Raw genomic sequence first — 17,066 nt, 5'->3', positions numbered from 1 at the left:
ATTATTTTCTCTTATGTTGAATAGATATTGTGGTAAAATCTTCCCACGTTCTGCCAACTTGACGCGCCACCTTCGGACTCACACAGGGGAGCAACCTTATAGGTAAGGAAGACACTTTTGTGATTTCATTTACAGTCATTATTATTTGTTTGGTGTTTGATGCCACTCAAGCTCCGGATCTAGCTGCTCACTGCTGTCCTTGGTGTCAATGAAAGGAGACCGTAACTGTAGAAAGTGTAGTCATTTTGGTGCTTGGATCTTTGATCCTTCCCAAATTTCCCAGGTCCTTGCAGATATGCCACGCCAGCCCAGTATTTCATGGAAGTCACTTTTTGGGGTAGTCCTGAAAGAAAACAAAATGGCAGTGAAAACAATATCTCTCGCCATTGTGTGAATGAGTAGTAGGCAATGACATCCATTTTCCGATCCGCTTAATCCTCACAAGGGTCACGGGGCGTGCTGGAGCCTATCCCAGCTCTCTTCGGGTAATAGGCAGGGGACACTCTGAACCGGTTGCCAGCCAATCGCAGGGCACACAGAAACTAACAACCATTCGCACTCACACTCACACCAAGGGACAATTCGGAGTGTTCAATCAGCCTGCCATGCATGTTTTTGGGAATGTGGGAGGAAACCGGAGTACCCGGAGAAAACCCACGCAGGCCCTGGGAGAACATGCGAACTCCACACAGGGAGGCCAGAGTTGGAATCGAATACCTCTGCACTGTGAGGTCGACGCGCTAACCTCTTGATCACCGGGCCGCCCTGGAGTAATTGTGATACTGCTAAATAATTTGTCTCTTGAAAAATGCTGTGCTGTCACCCAGGCGACAACATTTTCCAAGAGCAAAAGAAGGAGGCAAATATTGTGATCTTCGGAGAGATTTTTCAATAAATCAATAAGTCATAAATCCATATTCTTGTCTTTCCGACATATCATGCTCCAAATATTTACATTCACCCTCTCTACTACGTTAGCATTTACACTTGCTGAAAAACCAACAATGAAACTAATTTGTTGTTTATACAAGTACCTTTACCTTGTTAAAATCATGAGTAATCCCTCGCCAGAAGGCAGCTTTGTAGTTACTGAGATGGAATGTTGCCCCGACGCTTGCAGGAGGCCTTTTCACAACAGGGGAGCGAGGTCTCTACTGCCCCAGCCTGATAGCCTCCACTCCACACACTGGCATGCCATTAAAGATGACCGCTGTTTATGCTCATTTGTTATGTTGATAACCAGGGGAGTCCTGTGGGAGAGCCAATCCAGCGAACTAATTCCAGCCGAAGAAAAGATCTAATCTTCTGGTATAATTTTGCATGAAGAAACTTGGCAAGGGCGGCTAATTTTGCTGGGATAGAACACAATCTGTTGCGTGCTTATTGAGTGAGAGAAGAATGCAATTTTATTGAGCTGGCTGGAGATAAGAGGCAATTCTGTTTCACCTTCAACAAGCTCCTCCATCATGTCTGGATCTGTGGAATTGCTCGGACTGTGTGTGTGTGTGAGTATGTGTGTGTGTGTGTGGGTTCTGTATCAGAGATGATTGCTGCAACACAAACCTAGAGTTCCAAAGTCATGTTTTTGGTTGGTGTTTGTTTTGTCCTTAACACGCTTTTTTTTTCTCTCTCTCTCTCTCTGCAGATGTAAATACTGCGACCGCTCCTTCAGCATCTCTTCCAACCTGCAACGGCATATTCGCAACATCCACAACAAGGAGAAGCCCTTTAAGTGCCACTTGTGTGATCGATGCTTTGGTCAGCAAACCAACCTGGATCGTCACCTCAAGAAGCACGAGAATGGTAACCTGTCCGGTAAGGAGCAGAGAGGCCTCATCTGTTATTCCAAATGAGAGCTTGAATGCTCCGAAAGAATCCCTACACGATTCACCCCCACACTGCGAAATAATCTTAAAAGACGAAAAATGAAATAATTCCAGTAAATCTGCCATCAAACTCAACAAGAGCACAACATATTTATGAAATGAGCTAATTTTATCATTAACATATAACCTATAACATAACACTATCATATCTGTGATGGGCTCAATGTCTCTGACTGATCAGAATCACACACACACACACACACACACACACACACACACACACACACACACACACACACACACACACACATTAATTGACATACTGAAAGGTGACAAAAATGCTCAGTACTGTACATACATTGCAAATTTCTGACCTAAAATGAAAAACCTCTTCAGATATCTTAACAGCTCTATTGCATAGCATTACATTGTGCAGCTTTCTGATGTCTGGTGTATGCCGAGTCTAAATCTGTGACATTGAAGTCACTCATCAGTCACACACTGTTATGTGTTTAGTTTATGTCCGACAGCCATGGTCCCATACTCACGGCCCGGGGGCCACTTTTCGCCGTACCATCGCACTTATGAGCTACCATAGCTCAGGCTCATGACCGCTTATGACGAAATTCCAAGTGGAAGGAAGATATCCTGTCACCAAGGTCCATTCGTGTATTTTTTTTATATCTGCTATGAAGAGAGAGGTTGGTGACGAGAACAGCCAATTTCTAGCAAAATAGGGCACATAATGTTTCTTTGGTTTTTTTGGCAAGGCTTCCCAATACGTCTTAATGCACAGTGAAAGTTGTTGCCGCTCAAGAAATCAAACATCGTGACTCAAGTAGACATGCTGAGGAGTACGCCAAGTACCGAGGAGATTAGAGAACCCCTTTTTTGTAGAATACTTGATGCGGCTCAAACACTCCCAGACTTTCCAGCAACACCCACATAAATTGAGTTTCACAGCCGTGGTCAACAGGAACAGTTTGTCCCGAGAAATAATGTTCAAGGAGCTGCATGGTAATTTGGGTTGAAGAGTGTCATCGTGACTCATGCATTAACCTCCAAACCGTACCAGAAAATAATGACACTGAGAAAAACATGTTTCTCCCTTGTTTCTTTGCACAGGCACCGCAATGTCTTCGCCGCAGTCGGAACTCGACGGTAGCAGCGCCATATTGGACGACAAAGAAGACTCTTACTTCAATGAAATAAGAAATTTCATCGGCAACACGGGCCAAAGCCAAACATCGCCGGACCCCTCTGAAGAAGGGTAGATAAACATCTCCATTTTCTGAACTACTATTTTTTTTCTGGACGTAAGGGCTTGAAGACAGAAAATTGTTCTCCAGCGGTTTGTCTGTCTTAGACTTGGATTTTACTATCACTCCAGCCCATCTTAGTAATTGCGTACTGTTGAGAGTGCAATCATGTGTGTCAACATTTAAGGACATCACAGCTCTTTCATGCATTAAATCAGGTGATGTCCCTGTGCATGCAAGTCCGTCTGTGCATTATGCAAATACATTCTTGGAGCTGCGATCAGGTCAGATAACGGTTGTGCAATCTGCTCGGCTCTCAAGAGTTTGTTTTCACGCGCCTCCCGTCGGTGTGATCGCAGTCTCGATTGTACGGCCAGATAGAGATCTCGTAGACTGCTCGATGATTGGGCCTCCATGAGCAGGAGCAGGCGCAGGAGCCTCGGGAGGACGGGAAGAGAAGCCCAAAGGGGGAGCGAAGCAGTTAGCCCGCCACATCTGGAACCAACATGTCTGCCGACAGGAAGAGGGTAGAGGGGGTGGGGTCACAAGGTCGGCCTGTGTTTCCTTTCAAAATGGTGCGCTTCTGACTGCTTCTGATAGATACTTTATCCCCAGCAAATTACCACGTTTGAAAGCATAATTAGCGAATCTGTTTGCTTAATCACAGAGCTCTCGCTGGCTCTTCAGGAGTCACTATTCAGAGCCGTGTGAGCTCAATACGACACAAATACCACCGTTTCAGGCCCAAGCTTACGCCGTCCCGGTTCAAGATTGATGTAAAACACAAAGCGGTAACGACGTCTGATAAAGAACAAAGGATGATACATATCTTTTATGTCTGCACACACTTAACTGCATTGCCATCAAGTCAGGTATCGGATACACGCACAGTAATTATGTGATGACGTGTTACTTTCCGATCTGCATTTCTCTTTCTCTGAGCTCTCTTTGTGCAAGGTTTTTTTTAGTTGTTTTTTTTTTAATGTATCTGCAGAAAGACATCCCTGAGTGTAATTAGTGAATCAGTCTGAATATGGTTCCGGGTGATTTAGCAAATGGCGGTTTCCTGTGGCACTGAGAAGGAAAAATTAAGACTCTGGCAGTTTGTATAGCTGGTTCTCTTTCCCTCCACAAGCAGAGCAGAATGGACCGCTTGGCAGTGCATTCATAATTCAACTTCCAAATGGGGCTGTCAGCTAAATATTTTGCCTATTAGATGATTACTAGATAGTAGTGAAGATAAACAAGAAGAGAGACTAAGCACTCCGGTTAAGTGCTGCAATGATGAAGTTGGTGCTGCTGTGCCCAGAGGGGCCCTGCAGCCTCAATGACGAATGAGATTCCGGCTTTGCTCTGTCCCAGCTGCCATGTCCTGCTTCGCTGCTTTGTCCAGTAGGCCACTAGCCATCGTGCTTTTTTACATATGGAAGCAGAGGAATGTTGCAAGAACATTTCAAAAACATACACACAAAAAAAAAATTATATGGCATAAAAATAATTCATATAAATGTGTTATATTCTTGCTCTACAGTGTCAATGGCAACGCATTTGAAGAAGAAAAAACTCTCCAGATGGCCAGCCGTGGGTCACATGACTTGGAAGACGAGGAAGCAGAGGAGCTTGCTGCTGATGAATATGGGGAAGAGCCCAGCAACACCCTGCATAAATCCCAAGAGGAGATGCCCAATAGCGACATTAGTGATGACATCATACAAGATGGAATGGACTTCAGTCGGACAAATGAATCGAGCCAGAACTGTAAAATCTCTCCGATGAGGTAACGCTAATAGTGTAACGGTGTCTGTTTTTTAATTTCAATGTTTGACATGAAGATATTTCGGGGTGGTTTTCAGGTATAAGGACGAGGAAGAGCCGAGTGGCTACTCCGCATTGGATCAGATCCGTCACTTTCCAGACATCCACAAGCTTGAAGAGAGTGAGATGAGCGATGGGGAAGGTGATGAAGATGACCAATCATTTGCCTCTGCCTCGCTGGATGACGCAGTCAAACAGCCCCTTTTTCGGAAATCAAAGTCACAGGTAACAGCATTTTGGAAGGAACGCCTCACCTTGCACAGGTGCAGGGTTCAATTCCGGCTCGGGCCTTCCTGTGTGGTAGCAGGCTGAGGAATCGGACCCAAAGTTAGGCAGCACACTAAGGTCGAAGATGCGGCATACGTAATAAGCGCTGACTAGGAAGCATTTTATTCTATTATTTATTCACGCATCAGTTTAAAATTCGAACGACTCCAGGAGAACCGGTCCGGCACTTTGAACTTTGATCCCGGTACTGACAGAAGGCCCACCTCTGCATATTTCCAAATATCTTTCAAGATATGTCAATGAGTAACTAATCATCGCTGTCTTTCAAAATTGTGTGTGTTGTGTCCGGCCACTCAATGACCTGCTCATCTCTGTCCTTCGCCAGGCATACGCCATGATGTTGTCTCTGGCTGAAAAGGACTCTCTCCACCCCGCCACCCACACGCCGGCCTCCATGTGGCACAGTCTGGCTCGGGCCGCTGCTGAGTCCAGCGCCCATGTATGATGACACCTGCTTTTCACCTTTTACATCCCCCAACCCCTGACTCATGGAATTGGGAACCCATTGCCGGGCATTCTTCCTGTCTGCAAAGCAGAATCAGGGCCCTTCTGACTGCTGAGTGCAGCGCCTTGTACAAAAGCAGGGTCCTTGCAGACCCCAGCCCAGAAAACCTCAACTTCAAAAGAGAAAAATATCCCTCTGAGACCTTAAAAATGGATTTCCTTGTATGGCACCTAACCAGGATGACGCGATTGTGGTGGAAATAATAAATCTAAAGTAATAATAGTCATATTTATTCTCTTCATTTGCACACCAAAGGCAGCTGGGTGGACATGGAAGATGTGCTGATGTATCTTGGATAGACTGCGTTCACTGCCCAGTTCACACAAAGTCGGGTGAATATATGTCGTCGCTTGTGTCTCAAAGGCAAAGTATGTATCACTGTAACAAAAACACTGTCTCGAATGACATCATGTATATTCAAACTGTATTGCAATTCAAATCCCCGGGGTCCACGTGTTACTTTGAAAAAATAAAATTGAAAAAAAAATGCACTTGATGTAATGAAGGGTGGTAACAACCTTGGTCATAGAAGTTCTAAAAGAAGTACCTGTTAGTAATGCTAAATCAAACCAGTTCCCCATCTGTATTCACGGTGTGTCTGCACAATCATCTATTCTCTCCTGCCTTCCATCCCGCCCATCTGCACTATCTGTGAAAGGTTAGGAATAGATTGGCATTTTAGTGGATGAAAAGAAAACACGATTTGGTTTTTTTTTTAACTGAGATAAGTAGCCAGCGCTGTAGTAATAGATTGGCATTTTAGTGGATGAAAAGAAAACACGTTTTGTTTTTGTTTTTTAAACTGAAATAAGTAGCCAGCGCTGAAGTTAAATGTTGTTCTCTAAAGGGCATTTATCTTTTTCCACACCATTGATTTCATCCTAGTCAGCCAACAATACCACTAAATAGCCTGAACGCTAGTTGTTAACTACTCATTCTTGACCTTCATTCATTTTAGACAATCATGATTTCTTTTTTTTTCATTCTTTTTTTTTTTTTTGTTGATGTTGTTAGTGTTGTTGGTGTTGTTGTATGTTGTCGTATGTTGATAATTGTATTTATTTGTTGGCAAACTGTAGTTTGTTTACTGAATAGCACTGCTCCGAGCCTGGGCAACAATGGCAGACTCCACTCCGGGCCTTCATTGGGGTATGTAGATTCCATTTGAGTGCCAGATAGTATTAAACATACAACTCACTCCTAATTCTTTTGATGAAACTGGTTGACGAATAGATTAGTTTTTTTTAATGACAATTAATGATTAAATTGTTTAAAAAAAAAAAAGAAAAGAAAACAAGAAAAAAAACTGTATATAGAAGGAAATCATTAAAAGACAAAACAAGCCGGGTATCATTTGTTCATATGCGCATGGTTGGTCGGCTAAGATTTGTGTTGAAATTTTCTACAGTTGTCTGCAAGCTTGTGTGGCGTTCAGTTCATGTTAAACCCTTGTGCCAAACTTTAAAAAAATAAATAAATAAAACAGATTTCTCTTATGTATTCTCCCATTTTGTGGGACCACATTTTTGGTTTTGTCTTTGTTTGTAATCAATTTTAAAAAAGTAATCAGCAAGTTGTGGTACTTTTATTTTAATGCTTTTTACAATGTAACTGTTACGCATTTCAATTCAAATAATGTGGGAGGAACAACTAAATAAAGGACTACAATGTGGATTGACATGTCTTCCTTCCGCTCTTTATTCTTCCACAGACGTTTTACTCACTCGTTCATTTGGAACCTCCCTCACGGTACCCCATATAAACCCCCTTCCCGTGCCCATAATTACGGCACCAACACGGTTTTCCACATATGGGTCAGAGAACCACCTGGCATTTTATTCTGGCACTCCCATGGCCTCCGAAAGCAAGCCAGAGCCTGAACTCTGCTCCTTTTTCATGTATTTATTTCTTTATTTTCATCCTCGGGCATTGGCTTCCATAGAGGGGACAGAAGGCCAGAGCGGGCTTGAATGTGGTAGTGGGAGCGGAGGCAGGAATGTGTCCTCTTCATTTGTGTCTGTTTGTGAGGCATGATGGATGAGGTGGGTAGATGTGATGACCTGGCTCATCGCTCAAACGCTCAATAAGAGTCCCATCCAGTGCAGCAGTTCTCCCCGTCCTGCAACCCCTTTTCTGTCACTGCTGCCAGCCGACGTGGGCGGACATTGTGGCTGTGAGGGTTTGGAGGTCTTAACAGCTCCATTGTCCACAGGGCAACTCGCGAAGGGGGATTGCGGGCTTGGGTGAATTGAGCATGACGATGTCGATGACTGCCTGGCTTTGACGCGCCGCATTTACAGTGCTTTTGTTACCCCGATGGGTGGTGAGTTTTCTTCGGGGCTGTCGTCACCCTTCAGGTTTCCACGGGGCGTCCACCTTTGATGAGGTCGTGGGGGGTCAGGCATTGTTGATGAGGTCGGTGTGGGTCGCACAGCTTTGATGAGGTCAGTTGCAGTGATGGTGCAAGGCAACTTCATCATGGAGTGGCCGTGACAATGGTCCTGAGTGGGACTTTTGCCACCTGTGCTAGCGTTGACTACATACAGCCTGTTTATGTGAAACCATGGGTTCAATTTAGACATTAAATGTCAACTTGTATATCTACGTATAAGCACTGCACAAAAATATATGTATGTATTTATTTATTTATTTATTTATTTTGCCTTGCTTATAGATTATACAAATTGACATTTAATGTCTACTGCCCCCAAGTGGCATTAAGTTACTGTAACAATTCTAAATTGTTTTTTTTTTGTTGGGGGATGTGTAATTCAGATGCTGTTTATTTAGCTTCAAACAAATATAGCAAATATAGAGCATATATGCATCCCATAATTTCAGTGTGACCAGTATGGTTTAAAAGTGTAAAATTGCATTAAACCTTCACTTAAATGTGGGCACTAAACTGTCATGAATTCATAGCAATGTGTGTCACATCATCATGTGTAACAACTTTGTGTGAGCACAGCAGTGTGATGCGCGAAAGAAGTGTTTTTCATTTACAAAGGAAAATGTACTTATTTATGTTGTTGTTGTTGTTATAAGTCATGACCTGCTGAAAAGATTTGAATGCATTCTAATTGCCAAATATTTCACAAATCTTTCACTGTTTGTGTTGATGAACACATATCAGCCTTGTTTCACTGGCATGACTTGTTGGCATTATAAAGTAACATCCATCCATCCATTTTCTCATCCTCACAAGGGTCGTGGGGAGTGCTGGAGATTTGCCAAGCTGTCTTCGGGCAGTAGGCGGGGGACACCCTGAACTGATTGCCAGCCAATAGCATGGCACACATAGACGAACAACCATCCGCGCTCACACTCACACCTCAGGTGTCGTGTTTTGTCTTGATTGTGTTCCAGCTCCAGCAGGTGCACCTGTGCCTCGTTTCCCCATCAAGCTAGGCTGTGTATTTAAGGACCCCGAGTTGTGCTATGCTTTGTCAGATTCTTGACCTTGCTTGCTGTTGTATTTCAAGTGTGATTTTTTTTTTTTTTTTTAAATAAGACCTCTAGGTACCATTCATAGATGCTGTTATATTGTTCATAGATCCTTGTTTGCAAGTATTTTTGTGTTTCTGTTATTGCTTTTTGTTTTTGTGTTGTTGGACTTTTGGGTGTTTTGTTTGAGTATTTTCGGTGTTCTATTGAACCTTGCCTTTGAGAACGCTTTTGGTTTCATGCATTGTTTTTTCCTGGCACCTTGGGACCAGCAATCTCATTTCATAACTTGTCGGTGTGATTTTCTTTCATAAATATTTTTGTAATCTCATTTTGTCTGAGCCTGCATTTTTGGAATCCTAAAACATTATTCGGCTCTGTCAGAACCTAAAAGAGGAGTGAGACATTTTGAGTGTTCCATTGACCTGCCATGCATGTTTTTGGAATGTGGGAGTAAAGTGACAACTTCTCATAAATGCCAGAGTGGGAGGGCCATGTGTAATTATTATTAGTCATGATCCTAAACATGCTATGCCGATAGAATGTATGCTTCCAGACAGGTGGGCACAATGTGGGCAGCCCTTCCCGGGGCTTGAAGCCACTCAGCTAATAGGGCATCTGGCAGAACCCCATCTCCAAATCCATCACGCAGGCCTCAGCACAGATCCTGAACAAGCCCCATCCTTTTTTTGTTTTTTTTCTACATCCTTTCTATCCTATGCCGTTGGCCCAGGCAATCATCTCTGCACGGCATGTAACTGAAACATACATCATGATCCCCAGAGAGCGATGCTACTGTAGCTGGCAGCTCTCACACTGATTGACTTGGCAAACATGCTGACTCAGACCCCAGGGGAAACTGTTTTGGAGCGGGTGGCGAGGATGGGCGTGGCCTGAATTCTCTGCTTATCGTCTCCTTAAATATCCCTGGCTGTTCCTAATAGAAAGTAGGTTAGCTTAAGTTGCCATTTGAAATAATTTCAATTAGACGTGACATACATTCAATTACAAGGGACTTATTTTACTGAACAACTACTTGGGTCAAAATTTCAATGATTTTTCACCTGTTTGGGTCCGTTTTCTTCAGTCTCGCTGTCATTAGCATTTGCATTGCTTAGGCATTTCGGTTTGGCCCGGAATTGCAGCCACCGCTGTCCAATGTGTGCATCTGAGCACTTTCAGGTTTTGAGGCGGTGTGGGAATGTATGTATGCAGCACAAACCGGTGCACAGCTAAAAAAATGTTTGTTTCTCGCTTTGCTGGTCGTCGCTTGCTTCCCAAATTTTTTTATCATGTCCATTTCATGAAATGAGAATTTTTTGTTTTTTTAAGTGTTAAATTTTTAATTTTTGCTTCTCAAGTTTTGAAAGGGCAGTGTCACATCACCACATTCACAAGCACCATAAAAAAAACGTGCCTGTTTTTTCAAGTCCCATCTGTCTCACTCGTGTGATAAGTTACCAAGGCATCAAAGCAGATCCGGCTTTTTTGTGGTCTGTTGCCGCTTGTTTGATTCCATTTGCGTGATCATTTAGTTTCATTGTTTGCAAATCCCTGATCTTGTTTGACACATTTAAGGGAAATTTCATATTTGGCACTATTCTAAAGGAGCCTGCTACAAATGCTCATCCACAGTCTATTTAAAAAATTGGATATGATAATTTTGAACGTATTTTCAGAAATGTGAACATTTTTAAAATATATACTTTGACATATTACTGTATTGTGTCGCAAAATTCCCTTGATCTCAAAACTTAATCAATATCGAAATAAATGCTCATGGGGTACAATTGATGACAACACTAATATGGCGGGTGTATTCCTTAAATGTATTTTTGTACACGCATGTGAATCTTATTGACATACATTGAAAGTTCAGGGTCAAATGTCCCCATTTTTGAATGAAAAGCACTTGCGAAAATAAATACATTAAACAAATACTGATGATCATGTAATGAAAAGCTTTACTACTTTACGATGGTTCTTTACCACTGTTCAAAGCTTCAGGGTTTTCCTTATAGTTTTTCGGATCGTTTTGTCCACCCCCTGAAAAGATAAACTCTAAAATAAATTGGAAATACATTCTATACGTTGTTGATGTGGTAAAATCATCAACAAAACAAAACAGCTGCATTTCGTTAAAATCAATTGTCTTTTGCAAGTGACCCCCACCCCAAACTTGAACGATATTTTATATATACAACAGAGTGTTTTCTCAGGGTGATGCCAAAAGTTTTGGATGACAGTGTACGTTTCAAAAACATGAACAAGGATATCTTTTGAAAAAGTTGGCTTTACCACACACGCACACACACATTTACATAATCACCGAGTGTGGGAGACTGTTTGATACACATCTTATTTGCCATCTTGACATCGATTTTTTTTTTTTAATACTTATTTTTCTTGGCAGCAACCAAACTAATGGCACATGATCACCCTCATTCTTTTTATCTCGGCCCTCGGCACTGTCAGCTCGAGCTTAAACATTCCGCTGCTTTGGGATATCTGGTTCAACGCAGAGGTTAGAAATGATCACTGGGACGTGAGGCGAAGGCTGTAAAAGTGATAGAATCTCCAAGCAAAAAGTGGCGCATGCCTAATTACAACGAAAAAGTACCCATGATCTGATCTTACCTTTTCCAGGCTATTTAATCTGTTTCCTGCACACCCCCCCTGCACCCTACCCCCACCCCCCACCCCAGATAGCAGACTACTTATAACACTGAACCATTTATAAATGACCTTAAGCACAATTACTTTACTTGGTTGTTTTAATATGCGTAACATTTTGGGATGATGAAAAGGAAACGTGAAGTGAAACTTCTATTTAGAGGCTGAGCATTGTTAGATGTACAGTACTTTGTGAAAAGTCTAAGACCATCACTAGTTTTGTTGATGGAAGGACCTTTTCCCAGGAATCATCTATGACATCATATCAATTTGAAGTTACTTTTAGCGGAGGAAACACTGGGGAGTTTTGCCCTGGTTGATGCAAGGACACTTAGTCGAGTTTTCTCCCAAGGTAAATCCAACAACCTGCCTTTTAGATCCAATCCCCACATCACTTTTAAAGACATTTTATGGATTCTTTGAGGAACCGATTTTGAATATCATCAATTGCTCTCTTTAGACGGGTGTATTCCTTGTCGCCTTTCAAAGCCTCTTCTCAAGAAGAGCAGCTTGGACCCCAGCGTTTTTAATAATTACAGACCTGTATCCAATTTACCATTTTTAAGTAAGATTTTAGAGAAACTAGTTTTTCTCCAATTAAATATTTGTTTTTACATACAAATAATATTTTCTAGAAATACCAGTCTGGTTTTAGGATGAACCGTAGTACAGAGACAGCTCTTTTAAGGATTTTAAATTATGCCAGGCGTAATGCAAGCATGAAAAAACTAACAGTATTGGTGTTACTGGATTTAAGCACTGCATTTGACACAGTAGATCACCACATTTTATGAAACAGACTTAAAAACCTGGTCCATTTTGAATTTTGGAAACTTGTTCCTCCAGAGTCCATGAAATGAAATGTGGGGTTCCTCAGGGCTCGATTTTAGGCCCAATACTTTTTAATCTTTACATGCTTCCTCTTGGGGATGTCATCAAGTGGCGCGGCGTCAGCTTCCACAGCTATGCTGATGAGACACAGTTGTATATTGCTGTGTATCCTGAAAACACAGGGCAACTGACACACAAATACAAGGTAATAACCTTGTATTTATATTAAGTCATCAAATTCCGACAGCTCAATCAGGACAAAACTGAGGTTTTAGTGATTGGCCCTGAAGATGAAACTTTTACCCAAACTACAGTATCTTAAACCCTCACAATGTGTGAAGAACTTGTGCATTGACTCACTCGTCTTGACTACATTTACAATAATGTCAGATTTCCAACTAATATTGAGTCCGCAGTATTCTGCGTGAAATGTCTGTAATTCTAAATTATAGATGGCCAAAGTTTGTGAAAATTCTCAAAATCTTGCTGGAAATCTACTTTTTAATCACATCTGGAGTTCTGTATTAAACATTTAGACCTACACTATCTATACAGAGATCCACATAACTGTACAGTATACGGCATTTTTAAAGGTTACTTTCGATAGCCATGCAATACGGAGGTCTCATATATAGGGATACAGTTCCCACCCGGAGTTTGTAGGATGGATGGCCTTTCTGGGCCTGTTTGACTGGAAACAGGTGTGTGTCATCTGAAGATGAAGGCTTCACCGATAAACATTATTGGGGTACATTTGCAGCCTGTCACAACACTGGCTGAGCTGGAGCAGCCCCCCCGTCCATCCATCACCGACACCAGAGGGGAGGATGCGTGGTGATTTCCATTTGCCGCTGCTGGGTTGTTCGCCCATCAGTCACCCTGGGGATGCTGGGATCCGTGCACATTCGGCACAGGCACCTGCCCGCCTCTGCTAGACCGCAACCACCTTTGGCCGACGGTTAAGGAAATGCTCCAGTGCACTTGAAAAATGTCGTATCTCTCTTTTCACGCAAATCCATTGCACACAACACTGCGTTCCAGTGCACACGCTTGAGAGATAATTCAAAGTAGGTCTTCACAATTTTCTTTAATGTTATTTTGGGGTTCATTGATCAACATATAGCCATCAATGAGACTTTCACTCAGGACATACAATCGTAAGACACAATTTTATCTAGTAAATACATGCCAACACAGTATAGCACCACCAACTTGTAAGTAGGTAGAAAAACAACAAAAACAAAACAGCGGTAGAAGGCACCCCTGACACATAAATGCATTTTCTTGTTGAAATATTCTTTTGCAAAACAATGTCAATGCTGCAGGTGAATCAGAACAAATATTTACACCAGTCAATGTTGTCATTTACAATCAGAAACAATCTTTCGCAGCTGCTAACCCAGTTCTCACATCACAAAGAAATGCCACGCATGCACGTTTTGCCTGCAGTATTTTCATCTGCCACGTTTACTGCAACAAGAAAGCCTTTGGTGAATTCATAATGCCCGCAGTTTGATTTAGAAAGTCAAACAATCGAAATAAATGAACAAAGATATCCTAAATATTTCAATGCGTGTATAAGGAGAGTTTTCTATAGTAAGAAAAAGCGAATCCATTAAACAAAGACAATCGGATACTGGTGAGATGTTTTTTTTTTGTTTTTTTTAAACAAAAATACAATGCAATAGTTTTATATGAACAACTATACAGAAATTGAGTCAGCCAAATGGATGTATATATGCAAATAGTGAGACGGTATAGACATTTACCTCTACAAATATACATGTATTCTGTATTACGCTGTAGGTAAATTAGATAACAGCTTTACAAAAATACGAAATACCGCACCTTGAAAAACGTGATTTTATATGGGCAATTAACTTTTGCAGCTAACTTCTTTTCTTTTTCAAATTTCTATTCACCTGCAGATGCGAACTAAAACCTAACTCCGTAAATACTGTCTGTGCTAGAATTAATACATGCACACGGTTGCGGCGAGACAATTACAGATGATTGGGTGAAAGGAGGGGTCCACTCTTGAAAGACGATCACTCAATCAAAAAGGGGTTCATTCAATTACTTTATACGTTGATCACGCATACATGAAGCGCTTCCCCCTATAATGCCTTATAAAGGGATAAAGAGTCTTTAAAAAGGAACCGTTTGTGTTACTCTGAGGCCGGCTCACGAGTCAAGTTATTTGCTTGATAGTCTTCAACTCCAGGCTCAGTGATGGAACACTACTTTCTGTCACACGATTCCAGACCACCTTTACCTGTGTGAAGCTTCCAAGAGCCAGCCAAGTCATGTGCTTCAATGTTGGCGTTAATACGGTTTTACTGCCCGCTCTTCCTTCAGGACAGAAAAATTCAGCTGTCCACGTGTTGGGTGAAGCGGTGCTGAAAGAGAAATAAGAAATCAGCGCAAATCGAAAATTCAAAACAAATGTTCTTTGAGGATGTAAAATGGAAGACAGACCGAAGTCTGACTCCACGCTGGGTGCACATTAAAATAACTGTCAAGGAGAAACACGCAGCAATCGAAAGAGACAGAGTGAGCCAGGGAGGCATGTTGTGTGTGTGTGTGTGTGTGTGTGTGTGTGTGTGTGTGTGTGTGTGTGTGTGTGCGTGTGTGTGTGTGTGTGTGTTTTATCTTCACCACAGGTGGGGCCCGGCCAGGTGAGTGGGGACTGACAGCGTCCATTCACCCCATCACAGCGCACCCCGTTGGAACACTGGCAAGACAGAGAGCAGTCTGGGCCAAATCGGTCCCCACTGCACTCTGAGAACAACAAGGGAAGACGATTGAGGAAATCTTTATTTTCTAAATGCCGGCTCTGTTTTGATCAGTCGATTTACCTTTTTCACACCTCTGTCCAGTCCTTCCTGGAGGACAGAGGCAACGTCCGGTAGATGGGTCACATGAGCCACCTGAACAGTCACATGACCTTTCACACTTCTGGCCAAACTTGCCAGCTTCACATCCTGAGAAGCAAAAAAAAAAAAAAAAAAACCAAAAACAATCGTTATTTCTTCAGAGAGAATGACCCTGCTCAGAGATATACGCAGCTGTTAGTCAACGTGTCCATTCAAAATGTTACCAATTTATTTGGAAAACTTCACCTCAAAAAACAAAATGAAACTTTGGAGCCTCCACCATTCTCATGTATACTGTCATGCAAGGCATCATGCTTACCATCCCGCCTGACCGCGACATCCCTCTGCACATTTAGCTTTTTCTTTAGCTTTTGTAGCGTTTTGTGACGCCTGTTCCAAACAATATGAGCCAGAAGGAACATGCAAAAGCAGCGAGACTTCAAATATCATCCTGCACGTCATCACTTATGCCAGTTGTTACTTTTTATTGGTTTACTATGACCAGTGTTGAACTTTTTAAAATTTTGTAAGAATTAAGAATGCCAAAAAGTGAGAAGCATGAAATGCACCTGTGATTCTCCATATCATGACTTCATCATTTGTCAACAAGACTGAGCATTTTTTTTTTAACGTCTTACTGTTAACAATTCTTTTGTTTTAAGTTCATCAGTCAGATTGTTACTAAGCTTTTATGATGGTGACAACAAATTGGAGCTAGACAAGTGTCCCAGAACACATTTCACTCATGACAGTGCAAAAGTAGTAGTCAGTGTAATAGTAGTACCCACAAATGGATCATCATGACAAAGAATTTTTGTTTCTTTTTTAAACAGTTTTTTTTTTTTGTTAACCGGAATGAAATCCACATTTTGTTCCTCAGACACAAACGCACACGTCGAGTCAACGATGTTTCTATGCTGGCTGTCCCTCCTGCCGTGTCTGAAGTGGCCATTTAAATGCTCACACGCCGTGTGAGATCCTTGCAAGCAGGCAGGAGGGCACCAGGATGGTCGAGGAATGCATTAAGCGGCGGGGAAACACATGTCTGTCATCAAATAACCAATCCATCTGCTCTCCCACCTTGCTCCAGGCCTGTCTGTCTCCCCTCAAAAACAACCCCACAGACATTTTGGAACTGTTCTCTTCATGCATGCTCACATCTGTCCATACAGCATTACAAGTGGGGAATCCCAGTGGCCATATACTGGTAATTGTATTTATTCACAGTAAAAAAAAAAAAATTACAATAATTTTTAGATGGATAAAAATTTTGAATCAATTTGAATTTGAGAGTAAGATGACTGCACACACCTTCACACATGTGCGCGCGCGCACACACACACACACACACACACACACACACACACACACACACACTTTTGTTTTGTTATTAATTTTGCAATTAAATTTTTAGACATGTTACTGATACGATCGCGATAGCTGCCATTGTGAATTCTTTAGAATTTTTTTTTTTTTTTTGGTTGGGGGGTATAAGTAGTAATAGCAGTGACTGTTGTTTTGTACACTGTACTTTACAATATGCAGTATA

The 17,066-nt window shown here is 41.9% G+C and overlaps 2 protein-coding genes across 12 annotated transcripts in view; one reads left to right on the top strand and one right to left on the bottom strand.

The window, feature by feature from the left end:
• The window catches only part of mecom (MDS1 and EVI1 complex locus), a 140,895-nt gene extending 134,736 nt beyond the window's left edge, over positions 1-6,159 (top strand). For all 10 annotated transcript variants that reach the window (XM_019886019.1, XM_019886012.1, XM_019886020.1 and 7 more), the window contains 6 exons: positions 25-102; positions 1,646-1,815; positions 2,952-3,096; positions 4,617-4,862; positions 4,939-5,125; positions 5,514-6,159. In XM_019886019.1, coding sequence (XP_019741578.1) covers positions 25-102; positions 1,646-1,815; positions 2,952-3,096; positions 4,617-4,862; positions 4,939-5,125; positions 5,514-5,633 — 946 coding nt within the window. In that variant the 3' untranslated portion in view covers positions 5,634-6,159. The remainder of the gene's footprint in view (positions 1-24; positions 103-1,645; positions 1,816-2,951; positions 3,097-4,616; positions 4,863-4,938; positions 5,126-5,513) is intronic.
• A 7,554-nt stretch (positions 6,160-13,713) lies between these two features.
• The window catches only part of egfem1 (EGF-like and EMI domain containing 1), a 35,972-nt gene continuing 32,619 nt past the window's right edge, over positions 13,714-17,066 (bottom strand). For both annotated transcript variants that reach the window (XM_019886074.1, XM_019886075.1), the window contains 3 exons: positions 15,500-15,625; positions 15,300-15,422; positions 13,714-15,040 (listed from right to left, as the gene is read on the bottom strand). In XM_019886074.1, the coding sequence (XP_019741633.1) occupies positions 14,967-15,040; positions 15,300-15,422; positions 15,500-15,625 (323 nt within the window). In that variant the 3' untranslated portion in view covers positions 13,714-14,966. The remainder of the gene's footprint in view (positions 15,041-15,299; positions 15,423-15,499; positions 15,626-17,066) is intronic.

This window comes from Hippocampus comes, unplaced genomic scaffold, assembly GCF_001891065.2.
Source record: "Hippocampus comes isolate QL1 unplaced genomic scaffold, H_comes_QL1_v1.1 scaffold29, whole genome shotgun sequence".
NCBI lineage: Eukaryota > Metazoa > Chordata > Actinopteri > Syngnathiformes > Syngnathidae > Hippocampus > Hippocampus comes.
The sequence above is the reverse complement of the archived record's forward strand: the minus strand, read 5'-3'. Positions and strand labels throughout refer to the sequence as shown.